The 14,647-nt window shown below is 40.9% G+C and overlaps 1 protein-coding gene across 2 annotated transcripts in view; it reads left to right on the forward strand.

The window, feature by feature from the left end:
- The window catches only part of PGM5 (phosphoglucomutase 5), a 68,307-nt gene that overhangs the window by 24,638 nt on the left and 29,022 nt on the right, over positions 1 to 14,647 (forward strand). For both annotated transcript variants that reach the window (XR_010025589.1, XM_063129306.1), the window contains exon 7: positions 11,160 to 11,275. Coding sequence is in view for 1 of the 2 variants with exons in the window: in XM_063129306.1 (XP_062985376.1) it covers positions 11,160 to 11,275 (116 nt within the window). In the remaining variant the exon portion in view is untranslated. The remainder of the gene's footprint in view (positions 1 to 11,159; positions 11,276 to 14,647) is intronic.

Consider the following 14,647-nt stretch of genomic DNA (forward strand, 5'->3'; position numbering starts at 1 on the left):
GGAAGGATTTCCTGTTTAGTATAGTTAGAAGAATGGCTGGAACCACTTGAAGAAAAGTCTGACAGTCTCTCTATAACCTTTCTGTTTTAATACTGAGCATAGGTTAGATCTGCAGAGTAGCAGCAGCATTTTGTTTGCTGTCCAGACACTGCCATTTAAGAGAGAGACTCCGGCCATAGGATTTGGCAGGTTTAAGCTTAGAAGCTATTATGATCTGAGCAGGTGCAGTTGTTATATCCAGTCTGACCGGGTATGAAAGCAGTCTGTTCTGATGATTGCTTTCTGGGATAACTTATTTCCATTATTATTATTATTATTATTTATTTATATAGCACCATCAATGTACATGGTGCTGTACAGAGTAAAACAGTAAATAGCAAGACCCTGCCGCATAGGCTTACAATCTAATAAAATCATAGTAAAACAATAAGGAGGGGAAGAGAATGCAAACAGGTACAGCGTAGGGTAAGCAGGCACAGGGTAGGGAAAAACTAACAGTAGAAAGTAACAGTAGAAGTCTGCACAACATCAAGTTTTAAAAGCTTTAGGAAAAAGAAAAGTTTTTAGTTGAGCTTTAAAAGCTGTGGTTGAACTTGTAGTTCTCAAATGTTCTGGAAGAGCGTTCCAGGCGTAAGGGGCAGCAGATGAAAATGGACGAAGCCGAGCAAGGGAAGTAGAGGCCCTTGGGCAGGCGAGAAACATGGCATCAGAGGAGCGAAGAGCACGAGCGGGGCAATAGTGTGAGATGAGAGAGGAGAGATAGGAAGGAGCTAGACCGTGAAAAGCTTTGAAGGTTAACAGGAGAAGTTTATATTGGATTCTGAAGTGAATTGGAAGCCAATGAAGAGATTTCAGAAGCGGAGTAACATGGTCGGAGCGGCGAGCCAAGACCAAGCTCTTTAAAAAACTAGTGTATCTTAGTTGTGATGCATGTGCACACGTGCCTATAGACACATGCATGCACATACACACACACATGCGTACACACAGCTCTACTGTCATGATGCACAACTCTGCTCTGCTGCCATGATTTAGCTATCAGAGGTGAATTCGGAATGCCCCTCTGTTCCCTGTGGCCTGTCTTCTAGCTTTCATGCAAAGCCAAACTCTTTATGTACTTACTACTTCTCAAAAGTTCTGCAAACATGAATAGGTATTATATCCATCATATAAGACCTACCAGCTGTTCGCAGGTAACAGTGGCATTTGGTGGCAAATTATGGGTTAAAGCACTCATGGTTTGCTGTGGATACACAGAGTGCTGAAGCCGCTTCTGGGTTGCAAAACAACCTACAAATGCCCTGTTTGTAAGTTGTTAGTGTGATGTCCAAATCAGGACACTTTGAGCTATTCATGGGTTAGACAACCCAAAGTTAAGAAGAAATTGTAGGTTAACTTTGGGTTGTTTAATCCATGCACAACTAAAGTGTCCGGACATCACGCTAACAACCTGCAAAGGAGCCTATTAAAAGTGGAAGGGGTGGGCAGGCGAGAGGCTGCGTGAGAACCAGGTCCTAGTGTATTTGTTCCTGTTTTCATAGTTTTGTGGTAACTATTTCAAAACAATGTAAAAACAATGTAACTGAGAATTCTATTGAATCAGACTTGGAAGACTCTCAGTAGATTTAGATAACTCACAGCTATTGAATTTTTTATTTTCTTCTGCGCCTCATTTGTCGTTCCTTCACAGCAGTAAAGCCTTTAACCTCTATTAACAAAACTAAACTTTCCAAGTTATCATTATTTACACAGACCTGTATAACTTGGCACTAAACTTTATCTTCCTCCAGTATGTGAGACTGTTTCTGTTTAGATATGATGAAGCATTGTAACAAATGAAACAAATTGTTTTTTTCTCATTTATTTTTTTCTAACAAAAACAAAATACCCCAGGAGGATCCTGTGTATTGCACAACGTAGATTTGGGCTGTCAAATATTTGAGCTTTGAGACATTTGTACTGATTGCAGTTTTATAGCATTTTGCAGGATATCAGTGATTTATTCACAGCACTGGCTGTGTATAGTAACAATATATGTATTTCCATCTATATGTAGTTAAGTATTGTGTTGCTGCCAAGGAGTTTTAAAGTGATCTGCCTAAAGTGAGGCTTTCTAGCATGGTCATTAAAAGACAGTAATGAGGACACGAAAAAAATTCCAAAGGCACAAACATTTGATTTTGTTTAGGTATGTGTGAGGGGTAGCCCCAGAGCCGAGGTTGTGGGAGGAATGCTAGCCAAGTTGTCAGGCAACGAAAATATGTTTGCATGTCCTGTGAGAGACAGCAGTCATAACTGAGCTGTGGAGGAAACAGGAAATGGATGTTCACTGGGAGGCAACATTTAAGGGCTAGAGGCCGGCTGGCCAGTCAGGGAAATTCCCTTAGAGCTTGGCTGAAAGTTGAGCCATTGAAGAGGGGAACATAAAAACTGGGTTCTGTTTAATCTCCTTTCCCCTGATTGGGCTTGGCTAGGAGGTCTGACCCAAATATCCCATATTCTCTGCTGCAAAGTTTCTCAAATAGAAATGCTGCAAAAAAGAAGCTCCCAACTGATAGCTGTACTGAGAGTATATTTCTTTAAATAATTGAGCCTGAATCCAGAGGGGGCACATCCCAAAATAAAAAAGCAGGTTATTTATTTATTTGAAATATTTCTGTTTCTCCATAGCCTGTTCAGTTCAAAGCAGCCAGGTCTAAGTATGATAACTTTTCAAAGGAGAAATCAGGGGAAATAGCAGCCATATAGATTATGGCAACCAGCTTGATTGATAACTGGCAAATAGAGGGAGAAAACGTGGCGGCAGTGACAGACTTTGTATTTCTGGGCGCAAAGATTACTGCAGACGCTGACTGCAGCCAGGAAATCAGAAGACGTTTACTTCTTGGGAGGAGAGCAATGACAAATCTTGATAAAATAGTTAAGAGCAGAGACACCACACTGACAACAAAGGTCCGCATAATTAAAGCAATGGTATTCCCCGTAGTAACCTATGGCTGCGAGAGCTGGACCATAAGGAAGGCTGGGCGAAGGAAGATAGATGCTTTTGAACTATGGTGTTGGAGGAAAATTCTGAGAGTGCCTTGGACTGCAAGAAGATCAAACCAGTCCATACTCCAGGAAATAAAGCCAGACTGCTCACTTGAGGGAATGGTATTAAAGGCAAAACTGAAGTACTTTGGCCACATAATGAGAAGACAGGATATCCTGGAGAAGAGGCTGATGCTAGGGAAAGTGGAAGGCAAAAGGAAGAGGGGCCGACCAAGGGCAAGATGGATGGATGATATTCTGGAGGTGACAGACTTGACCTTGGGGGAGCTAAGGGTGGCAATGGCCGACAGAAAGCTCTGGTGTGGGCTGGTCCATGAAGTCATGGAGAGTCGGAAACGAATAAACAAAAAAAACCCCAAAGAGTTAAAGAGCCTTTTGCCAGTTCAGAAAATGGCATTTGTAAGCATAGATTGGGGGGAAATCCATGTTGCTGCACACCTTTGGATCCTAGCTGTGGTTTCCTTATATTAGTATAGTGAGTGTATATTGTTTCTTTGTCCTACTTTTTTATAGGACAGGTGGAACATTTTTATGTATGGTTTTGCTTATATAAGAACAGCCTGTCTTGAAACTGGAAGGAAGGAGACTCTGTTTGAATGCTCTTTTGACACAGTGGTAATTTTTCATGAGTTCAGCGGTTCCAATGAAGGGAAGTAAGTTTTAAAGCATTCCAGGAACTAATCTAACAAAATGACATAGTTTTAAAGTACATTATTGCAAGCAATGAATATTTTATGACATCCCTGGGCTCAGCTAGATGTAATGGTAGCAGTTCTGTGTCTGTACGTGTAGAACTCTCCCAATTCTGTAAGGAAAAAGGGAGGTGGGGAATCCAATTTTAAAAGCAATGGGGCTGTGCAGTTGAAGGGAGCTGATTCCACCCATGGATTGCTTCCCTGCAACCCCTTTCCCCCAATTACATTTCTTTCAACCAGGTAACTTCATGTATTTCAGCCGCAGTGGTGACAAAAGTGCCTGGAGAAGAGGGACTTAGGAGCAAGTTGTCTTCAGGAGGTGAATTCTACCTTCCCATCTGTGTGCTTTAGGCCCTCCTCTTCTTTAACATGGTTTGGGCAGTTCAGTGTTTAAATATGCAGAATAGTTGCCATAACATCCAGTTTGGCTCTTAATCTTCTGATCCTGGCTGTAACCATAGTTGGTTCCATCTTCTCAGCTAGTAGAAGTCAGGCTTTTGATCAGAGCCAAGATGTGGGAAGCAGGTGCATCAACACTGGAAAGAAACCATCAAGGACAAAAGAGGTATCCAGCTTACTCAATTGCCTAGAGGCTGCAGTCCTCTCCATTGAACATAATGGAAATTATGTCTGAGTAAACCTGTAAAGAATTGTACTATAAATAAGGTTTTCCTTCAGAATTTAACTTCATAAATGGAATGGTTCATGCCAGCCTTCACCAACCTGGTGCCCTCCAGATGTGTTGGACTACAATTCCCAGCATCTGGGAATCATAGGCCAGATCCAGAGGGCATCAGGTTGGAGAAGGCTTGTTTATAGAGTATCATCAATGCATAGGCATTTTAAAATCTATAAACCAATGCATTCAGAATCCAAGGATAGACAGCTGCTTTAAGGGAAAATGCCAGGACAAGGGTATACTTTAGCAGGCAAAGAGTTCCATCAGCTATAGGGTTGGGTGCTCATTCCCAGCACTGGTCTCCTTCTCCTTAGAATTTTCCACTGTTGCTGCTGGTCTGCAGGGTCCCATACAATATGATCTTCCAGAAGTCCTTAGTCATCTTTGTCTAAGCTGTCAAATACTATCTGATATCCTTTGTCTGAGCTAAGCAGCATCTCTTGGACTTATGTTGGAATTTTTAGTCAAAATCCAGTTTTTCAAAAGTTTGACTGACTGCAGGTTTTCTCCAAATGGAGTTCTAATGGAAATGTAGGTAATGGACACACTAACAACATCAAGCAGAGATTCCACAAGTTAGCATATGACTTGGCTTGTTTGCTTGAGCCACTTGGTCTGTAGTCACCTGTCATGTGGCAAGGGGCCTGGATTAGGTGACCTTCTCAGCTCCATCCAGTTACGTGAAATTTCTATATTCTTGTGTTTCAAGAAGGCCATTTGGCATTTGTGTTTCTTACCTCTCTGAAATGTCCTGGTTATCTGTTCTATGTGTTAAGGTCTACATTCCCTATGCTTTTTCAGTTCATAAATTAAAGCCAGTGGGAGTAACAGCTGTAACACTTGGCCATATATGGGGGATTGGCAGTTGCTTGGTTGTACTCCTGGTATATACACTTGATGCCTTTTAAGGGAACACACTGCATGCAGACTGAAACTATCCAGAAGTCAAGCATCCATTTCACAGGCCTGCCACTGTTACAGTGTTAATAGGATAAGATGAAAAGTACAGGCACCAGAGTTCAGCACTTGAAGAAGAAAAATAAATCAGCATGTTATCTTTTTCATTCACAAATCTTAACAAAGATCTGAGGAACAACAGAGGGGAATGTTGCTTGAATGTTTTCATACATTATGATATTCTCATCTGGTTCATCTTTGCATTGCTCACAAATTCCCGATGTTTCAAGGCTCTGTAGAGGAGGCTTGGAATGGGGAGAGGAAAATGCTTATGATAATTGTCTCCCTTGAAGGATTCTACCCAGTAGATTAGGATTGCTGTCCTGTGCACATAGATTGGGGGCTAAGGCCCACTAAATTTGAGAGCAGCCCCTGCTAAATTTTGGACTTATTCCCATGAAAATATGCCGAGGCTACAAAAATTGCCTGATATCTTATGGTCATCCACACATGATCTCCATCTGAGGCTGCTACCACATAGATCTTTGGTTTAACTTATGAACATAAAGAGATCATATAAACATGAATCTTCCATGTTGTAGAGCCCTTCTGAGCAAGCGTGAAGCTCTAATATCTGTGTGGCCTAAGTAAATTTGTACATAGGGAGGAGCTTCCTTCCTGTAGATGTCATTGTCAAAAAACTTTAGATGTAAAGTATATGGGGTAGAAAATGATTTTTTTTTTAAAAAAAAAAATATTTTGTTTAAAAAACCCAAGCTGTCTTTAAAAAAAAAAAAAAGGCATTTAGTCCTTTTCATTTGTATCATGTACTGGAAGCTCACAGGTGAGCATTCCCAGAGAGAAGTTGGGAAAGGCTGGAATTGATATTTCCCTTTCTTATACAAAAATATGTACCCAAACTAATTAGTGATTTTGTGCCTGCAATAAATGTCAGTGTTTTTAATTATTTGATACATTTGTACACTCTGTTTAGAATTCTAGGGCAGTGTACCGTCCATGTCAAGTGCTGGAAATCTTTGTGGATATGTTTTATATAGTATCTTGCTATCCAGAGAGTAGTAGTTTAAAATTCTTTCTTGTCTCTGGGGCCATCTATACAATGTTGCTTTGCCTACTAATTCCCCCCAAACCCTGCAGCATCGTTGCTGTGAAGCGGTAACACTAGGGTTATATGGCAGGAGTGAGTGCAAGCTATCCAGGCCGGGGGGGGGGGGGGGAGACACAAGAAAACCTTGGGGTGTTGTTGTTGTCTGACAGCTCTGTGCAACTTTGAAAGCCTGTAGCAGCATAGAACAACTTCTATAGTTCATTGGACTTATGCAGGATTCATCGTAACTGCCCTTACTTTTGTTCCCCAGGCTTTAATATTGCCATGGCTGCCATTACTAGGCTTGTCGAACCCGCCCCCACCCTGCACTCCCGTGCCTACCCTGCACTGGGTTCTGTCCCTAACTATGCCCACTCTCTTAATCCAAACTGAAGCCACCACTGACAGACAACAAACAACCATAGTGACATCGGAGCAATGTAAAAAGTTGTGGCAAAATGATACATCGAAAAGGCACAGTTTCATGGGGGGGGGGGGGAAGCACGATGTGGCTATGAGGTGTTGGCACAACTGTGCAGCCACGATGGGGTATATAGAGCGTGTAGACAAGCCCTGTAACAGGGAAAGACATGGAGCTGGTTTACAAATCCACTAGCCCAGTTTGCAAAGAAAGAGTATGACTTAAATTTAATCATGCTTAACTTACTTTCATTTGATCCAATGGAAATGCAGGGAAATCACAATACAATGTGGAATAATTGCAACATTGCTATATATAATTGTGGTTGCACCCAAATGTACACTACTGTCCTGTATAATCACCATGAAATACTATGTGTTTGTGGCTTTGAGAGCATACTACTGGAACTTTTGCATTTGAGATATTCTTAGCCTTGCTTCTAGGGTTTTTGTTTTTTTTTTACTATCCATGAAGTTTAATAGCTTAAAAAATAAAAGAATAAAACTGGAAATTATAAGGATATTTGATTAGCGCATTGTAAGTATTTTTTCTTCTTAGAATAGCAATTTATTATTACTATTATTATTATTATTTATTTATATAGCACCATCAATGTACATGGTGCTGTACAGAGTAAAACAGTAAATAGCGAGACCCTGCCGCATAGGCTTACATTCTAATAAAATCATAGTAAAGCAATAAGGAGGGGAAGAGAATGCAAACAGGCACTGGGTAGGCTAAACAGGCACAGGGTAGCTGAATGGCTTGAATAAGTGTATTTGAGGTTGTTGTGTCTCAGATGTCACAGTTTGGCAACAAACAGAGAAAGCAATGTCCTTAATTTTAGCGAATTTTAGAATTAGATCTGTTTTGAGTAAGCTGTGTTATGTTCAGGGAGAATAGTGCTGATGCTTGTTTACATTGTTCCAAGCCCGAGGTACTCTGCATCCTGTAGCATCAAGTCCATAGCTGTCTACAAACCACTTAACCAATTGCATAGTGCCTTCCATTCTCAAGGGTTCCAGGAGTGAAATATGTATCAATGAAGTGCTGGCGTACATTTTGAAGAGATTTCTGGCTGTTCTTTCCCATGTTGACATCAGTATTTTAAAAAAATGTGCAGCTGACACCTGGAAGATCGGAAAGCCAAGCTAGACAGAGATGTGCTGTAAATATTTTCTTAGTTCTTATTTTTAAAAACCTGTTCTCCTTGTATCTTAGTCCAGAAAAGATCAACATTAGATTGATTTTGATCCATTCTGTGCTCCAATTATGTAGTAAAAATAAAAATTCTGATTCATCAGATTTGGAGAAAATTCTTTTAGGAGGAATGTTTCTACATATAGTTTGTGTTGCAGAGGGGGGCAGAATGGATATTTTAGACTTTAATAACTCTTGGCTATCTCTTGAGAACTTCCTCCATCCACAGAGTATGCAAAACTCAGGAAATTGTGTCTAATAGAGAGAAAGAAAATGATAGGAAAAGTGAGAAGAAAATGGAGAGGAAACATGATCTAATTAAAGCTTATTTCAATGAGAGACTTCAGGAGTAGTATGTGATTAACTCTTTTTTTTGGTGGGATTTAAAGATGTTCAACTTTGGCTGGATCACTCCTGACATATATTCAGCTCTTTAAAATAAAGGGGGGAGCTGTTTTAAACAATCATGCCAACCTCCAGTGGATATAGATTGATGTAATCAGAACCTTAATCTTGTCTTTAGACTCTCTTCGCTTGGAAATCTCTCTGGATTTATTTGGCATTTAAATTCAGTGTCATATAGTTCAGAAATACATGAATTTAAATTATGCATGTTCAATTCAGCACACCAAGATCAAAGAATAATCACTGGCCATGATCAGGAAATCATCCAAGGTCCTGGACAAGCACCATGTCTGCATACCCCTCCCTCCCCCTTACATTGTGTGCCACTTTGGTGTAGAAATCAGTGGTGTAGTGGGAAATTTTGAAGTGCAGGTACTCATCATGACAGTCACCATAGCCATGCCCCCAAGGAGAGTCCAAAAATTCAAGCAGCTGTGTTGACCCATATCAAGAAACTAGTTCTAGCAGTTTTCATCTCCACCAGGAGCAGGTCTCTTGTAAAGCTGATGGGTTTTAATTGCCTGTTCAAGAGCAAGCCAAAACAGGGATAGCTCACAACAACGTTGCTGGGAAAATCTGTCTGTCCCCCATGTGAGAATTCCAATAAAGCTCAGAGAGAAGTCTCGGGTGGGGGTGAGGGTGGGGGGGGGCTGGTCGCAGATGACGTCAGTGTCCCTCAGCTAATAAAAAAAAAGTGCCGGCACTGCATTCACATGAACTCTGGCTCCGCTACACCATTGGTGACAGTCCTAGCTTGCATTAAGCCAGAGTTCCCTCTTGCATCTGAACCAGGGAACTCTGCATTAAAGCAAGTCAAGATTTTCACACTGAAGCAGAGACACAATAGGAGGAGGGGATGGGCAAGACACAAGTGTGCAAACACAGCAAGTAGCTGCAGCTTTACAAACTGGATTGAGTAGCCTTGGATGTTCATCAGAACATGCCCATAGAGACCAAACCAATTGGCCCTGGAAATATAGTTTTAATGCATTTGCCTGTGCCCATTTTGGGGCATGTCTACACCAGCCCTATATCCCTGGGGTAGTCCTTGGATTGTCCCTGTGCATCCAAATGATGCACAGGGATATAGGGAACTGTGGAAAATCCAACTTTTCGGCAGTCCCACAACCGTGTGGCTGCTGCTCCCAGGTCCTCCCATTGTCCCCGCATGTAGCAGGAACTGTAAAATGAGCATGGAGCTGCATGGGGGCAGTCCGTGCCTATCAGGGGTGGGGAGTGGGGGCGGAGCTTTTTTTTACCTTTTTTTTTGGAGGAGCGTAGTTGCGCTCCTCCTCCCTCTTCAGAAAAAAATGGCGGCCGCAACATCCTTCCAGGACGTTGTGTGACTGTCAAGACACTGGGGGAGGATTGCAGAAGCCGGTAGGTCCGCGATCCTCCCCCCTCCCCCCACAACCTAGGGTGTAGACATGCCCTTGGTTACCATTACCTGTACCAAGTTCGTACAACAACCAATGTTGTTACTAAGATTTTAAACTAGATCTATATTGGATTTAAGCCAGTATTGTGTCCCATGCAGTGGGTTCTTAAATTAGCTTCTTGGGTAAAGGCTGGTCGGTTCTTCTCAGTAATGCCATTCTTAACTTAAATTCACAGTTGAGCAATACCTTCATCATGACCAACCAAAATGCCACAAAAGGATGTGCAAGCTTTTGAGTTCTCCAAAATTCTTCATCAAGCTAGGTCAATTAAATATTTATTATTTATTTATTTATTTAAAACATTTATATCCCACCATATATCAATAAGATCTCAGGGTGGCGTACAGATAAAAGCATACAACTGTGGCCCTCCAGATATTTTAGCCTACAATTCCTATCATTTCTCACCATTGACTAAGCTGGCTGTGGTTGATGATAGTTGTAGGCCAAAACATCCACAGGGCCACAAGTTTCCCACCCTTGGTTAGGTGATATGAAAACTAGGAAATTGGGAAAGTAATAGAAAAGTTCACAAGTTGTGGCCATGAAGCCTGAAGTTTAGACTCGTCTCAAGATGGAGATTGTAGACTCAATGAATTAGTCACTGATAGTTGTTGTAGATTTCAGGTTACACCTAGCATTCTGGAGCAAAGAAGCAATGGCTAATCTCCATTTCTGGAAGCATAAAGGCTGGCTGTTGTACTGTTTTCTGGCATTTTAGTTGATTCTAATAACGGTATTGTCCAAGTGTGGATTTTGGCTGCCATACAACCAAGTAGCTGATGGCCCAAGTATTGTGAACAAACCACTTGCCTTATTTATTTACAGGATATTACTCCACTCATCAGTAAAAAAAAAAAGGGCTTGCAGAGCAGCTCACAAAGATTAATAATAAGACAGACCCTGCTCTCAGGCTTACAATCTAGACACAACACAAAAGGAAAAGGAATTAGGAGGGGAAATGGGGGGGGGGGGAATTCAGGCACCTGTTCTTAATTTCAAAGTTCTTATAGGTGTTCCTTCTGGCAAGGAAGGGTGAAACAAGATCCCTTCTCTAGCCAATGTATGGGCCAGGTTGGTCTCCACTTTGCCATGATGCTTATCCTGGGAGGCAGCCTCCCGGTGGCCCTTGGTTCTCTGGCTGATAGATGAATCTAGAGTCTGCAGTCCCAGGAAACTGTCCTAGATAATATGTCTTCATCTATTTATGGAAGTTAACTGAACCATCTTTACGGTGCAATGTTGTGTGTGGTCTCTTTTTTAGGGTGGCAAAATCTATGAAAGTCCCTGTGTATGAAACACCAGCAGGCTGGAGGTTCTTCTCAAATCTGATGGATTCTGGCCGGTGCTCACTTTGTGGAGAAGAAAGCTTTGGCACTGGTAAGACACCTTATACTCTATGAAGCAAAAATATATATCCAGTGCAATTCTGTCATGGTTTATGGATTGTACACTTTAATCCAGGCCTGCATTGTGACCAAAGAAACTAAATGCAGCTTAGCAGCCATATATGTTGGCCCAAAGGGGCCTTAGTAAACATTCTAGCTTTGCTGACTACCCTGCAAAAATACGTGGTTAATGGGCTGCCTTCATCTTGGTGACCACAAGATGTGCCAAGTAATTTCCATAAATCGAAATCCATTCCACAGCTGGTCAGAAATCTGTTAAATGCTGGAACCCATGAAAACCTCAAGCTGCCTGATTTTTTCAGAAGTACACACTATAAGATGTGATCCATATAAATTCTTTGACCTGCTGTCCTAATCATCATCAGTGACAAGCTTGCCATGCCCATCCTGTAACACCAGAAATGCCTCAGATCTCCTTCTGGTCTTTCAATCATTTGTTTAACTATGGTTTTTGTAAAAGGTATTTATTTATGTGCAATAATAAAGAACAAATCAGTATTTTCAACATAGGAATTTAATAATGAAGGGTTTTTTTTAATCTCTCACAGGATATGCCTATACTTCAGTGAAATGAATGTGTGTATGTATTGGTATATGTTTCTATAAAAAGTGTGCTTTTACTTCTGTCTGTCAAGTATATGAGGTATATGTTTGGATTGAAGCTGCTGCAAAAGTTCCTATGACAATATTTTGCTTTTCACTCATCATAGTGGCAAGATGAGTGTTAAAGCCTTGAACTGATGTTATTGTGATAGGCTATAAGCCTATCACAATAACAAATAGTTGCTTCCTTTGTGACCAAGAACATGCTTCCTTTGTGACCAAGCGGCAGTTCACTTACAGTGCAATCTTACAGATGTTTATTTAGAGGAAAATCCTATTCAGTGGTGCTTACTCCCAAATAAGTATGCATAGGATTTCAGCCTTCAACCACTTTATGTCCATGCTCTAAGTAAACTGCTGGTATAAGACAATGGAATAAGATCATGAAACATGTTCTTCCTCTTATGAAGAAAACCAGTGAAAATGCATTATGGGGAGGGGATTGAGTACCTTGCCTCCACTAAACCATTGTCCAGGAGTGTTTCCTACAGCATGTCTTAATTAAACTGAGATGTTCACTGGCATTAGTATGTTGTTTATAGCACAGCAGAATATTTAGAATAGGCACAAACAATGCCAAGTATAATTCCCTTTGGAAACTCAACATTTCTCTACTAGCTGGCAAGATTTTGTCTTAAAGGGCAAATATTATAAAAGTGAGATCACCCCAAGGAAAGCATCTGCTGATACTTCTAAATCATTGGGGTCAGTTCTGTGCAGGACTTCATAAATACAAAAGCAGTATATTTACTGGTGTCACTGCCATATTTCTGGCCAACTCTTAATAAGGCAAATTGATGAGTCAAGTCAGCCGACAGACAGAACTACAAGACGATGTCTGTCTCTCCATCTATATGCCAGTATCATGAAACCTAAGACACCTGAAACTTAGCATGTATACTAAGGGCATACTAGGTGTTTTCTTGTTGTGTTTTTTAAGTCCCATAGCTAATTTTAATTAAATGTGTCCATGTGGGGGAACTTCAGACAAGTGTTTTATCGCACACTCGTTACTGCCCACTCACTTTTTTTGGTGTTGTTTAGACGATGACACCCACTTCCTGCCTGCCTCTCATTCGTTCTGCTCATTTTTCCATCACAAAAAAAGACCCAGAAAATCTGACTTATTTTTTTAAATGAAACTTCCTGCCATTTCCTGCTTTGTGCAGGAAAAACAGTGCCACGTGGTCTTTCTCTCCCTGTGTAAAGAGATTGTTGCTATTGTGGGACTGCAGCAGGAGGAGCCCCCCCGCCCCGGCACACGCCTGTCTGATGACGCTCATGGTTGAAGCCTTCAGTAACATTTTCAGCTCCTACGGGCAGATTTCCCTAACCAGCACATATACAGTTTGAAGCCAGAGGGCTTTAGGGGTGCACCATGAGAGAAACCATTCCTAGGAGTGCCAGCGGGCATGGTTTCACTCAAGATAGGCACAATGTATGCAACTCTGATAATTTTGTAAGTTTCCTTGAAGGGTTCATTGTATCAAACTAAATAGCTATTCCAACCCATTCAAAGCTGGTGTGTGCATGCATGTGTATATCTATGTCTATCTATCTACATGACTTCCAAAGAAATCTGGAAAATATGGGTGAGAAATGTTGGTGAGAAAAGCTGGGATCTATTTCTAGAACAAAAAACTTCTCTGGCTTCTAGTTTCAGTTTCTTCAGTTGAATGGATACAGAACTTTGGAACGATTTAACTTTTTAATAGGCTAGTTAATTTTTTGTAAATGTTCTAAGAAATCCCTTGCTACTTGGCATGATGTTTCTATTACAGTGTTTCACAGAAAAGCAAATAGCAGGAAGGATTTATTATAATGAACCCACTGGGGAGTATATTGAACTCAGCGACTGAGTCTATGCAGATGTAATCTCTCTCTCAGGTTGATCCCTGATGATTCTGCCTTTCCTGTTCTGCACCTGGGAGGCGTTTCTTATATTCAGTAGACCAATTCATACTCCAACCAACAGACAAGAGAGGTGCTTCTACCTAGCCAGGTGTTTATGTCACATGGAGGTTGTAGAGACTGCAGTGTAGTCCCGCTTCTCTCTACTAATGGAACACAGGCTGGCTAGTAGCTTTTCTCATTGCAGTGGAAAAATAATCCCTTTTATGTTCTTTAAGGTGTTTCCAATACCATACAAGCACGTACACAGAACAATAAACACATGCTGGGTTATATAAAGAGTATTTTAGAGGTTGAGAAGAACAGTAATGCATACATGCATGATGATTTTTTCACTCAGTGAAAACATGAGTTTTTTCTCTTTTATGTTAGCATTTGTTGTTTCTGTTTTCCACATACTTAGCAGCTGAGCCAATATCAAGAATAATTCTTTACCTACACTTTACAGTAAAAGAGACAGACTTCAGCAATGTTATGGTTTTGTTGTTGGGAACATTCTAATTGGCCAAAAAGTTGATTACCTTACTCTGTGATTAAAACAACAAGATGAGATTTTCAAATCTGAACCTAAACAACCATGTCAGCTTGACGCCATTTAAGGCGCTATTTTCCATAGTAATAACATCTGAGCTGCAATCGTTCACTAAAGTAAAAAAACTTGGTTTTGTAATAAAAGATGGGAGGGCTTCTGCCTGGTTAATGAAACTATTCTTTGTGCTATAAAAGGACAAAGGGGCTTTGGAAATTTCATTGGGCTCTGAGTTGTCAGGCTTGTTCTCTGGCAGCTGATCCTGGATTTCAACCAAAGCTATTGCAATTTCTTTCTTTT

The sequence above is a fragment of the Elgaria multicarinata genome, chromosome 6, assembly GCF_023053635.1.
Source record: "Elgaria multicarinata webbii isolate HBS135686 ecotype San Diego chromosome 6, rElgMul1.1.pri, whole genome shotgun sequence".
Classification (NCBI taxonomy): domain Eukaryota; kingdom Metazoa; phylum Chordata; class Lepidosauria; order Squamata; family Anguidae; genus Elgaria; species Elgaria multicarinata.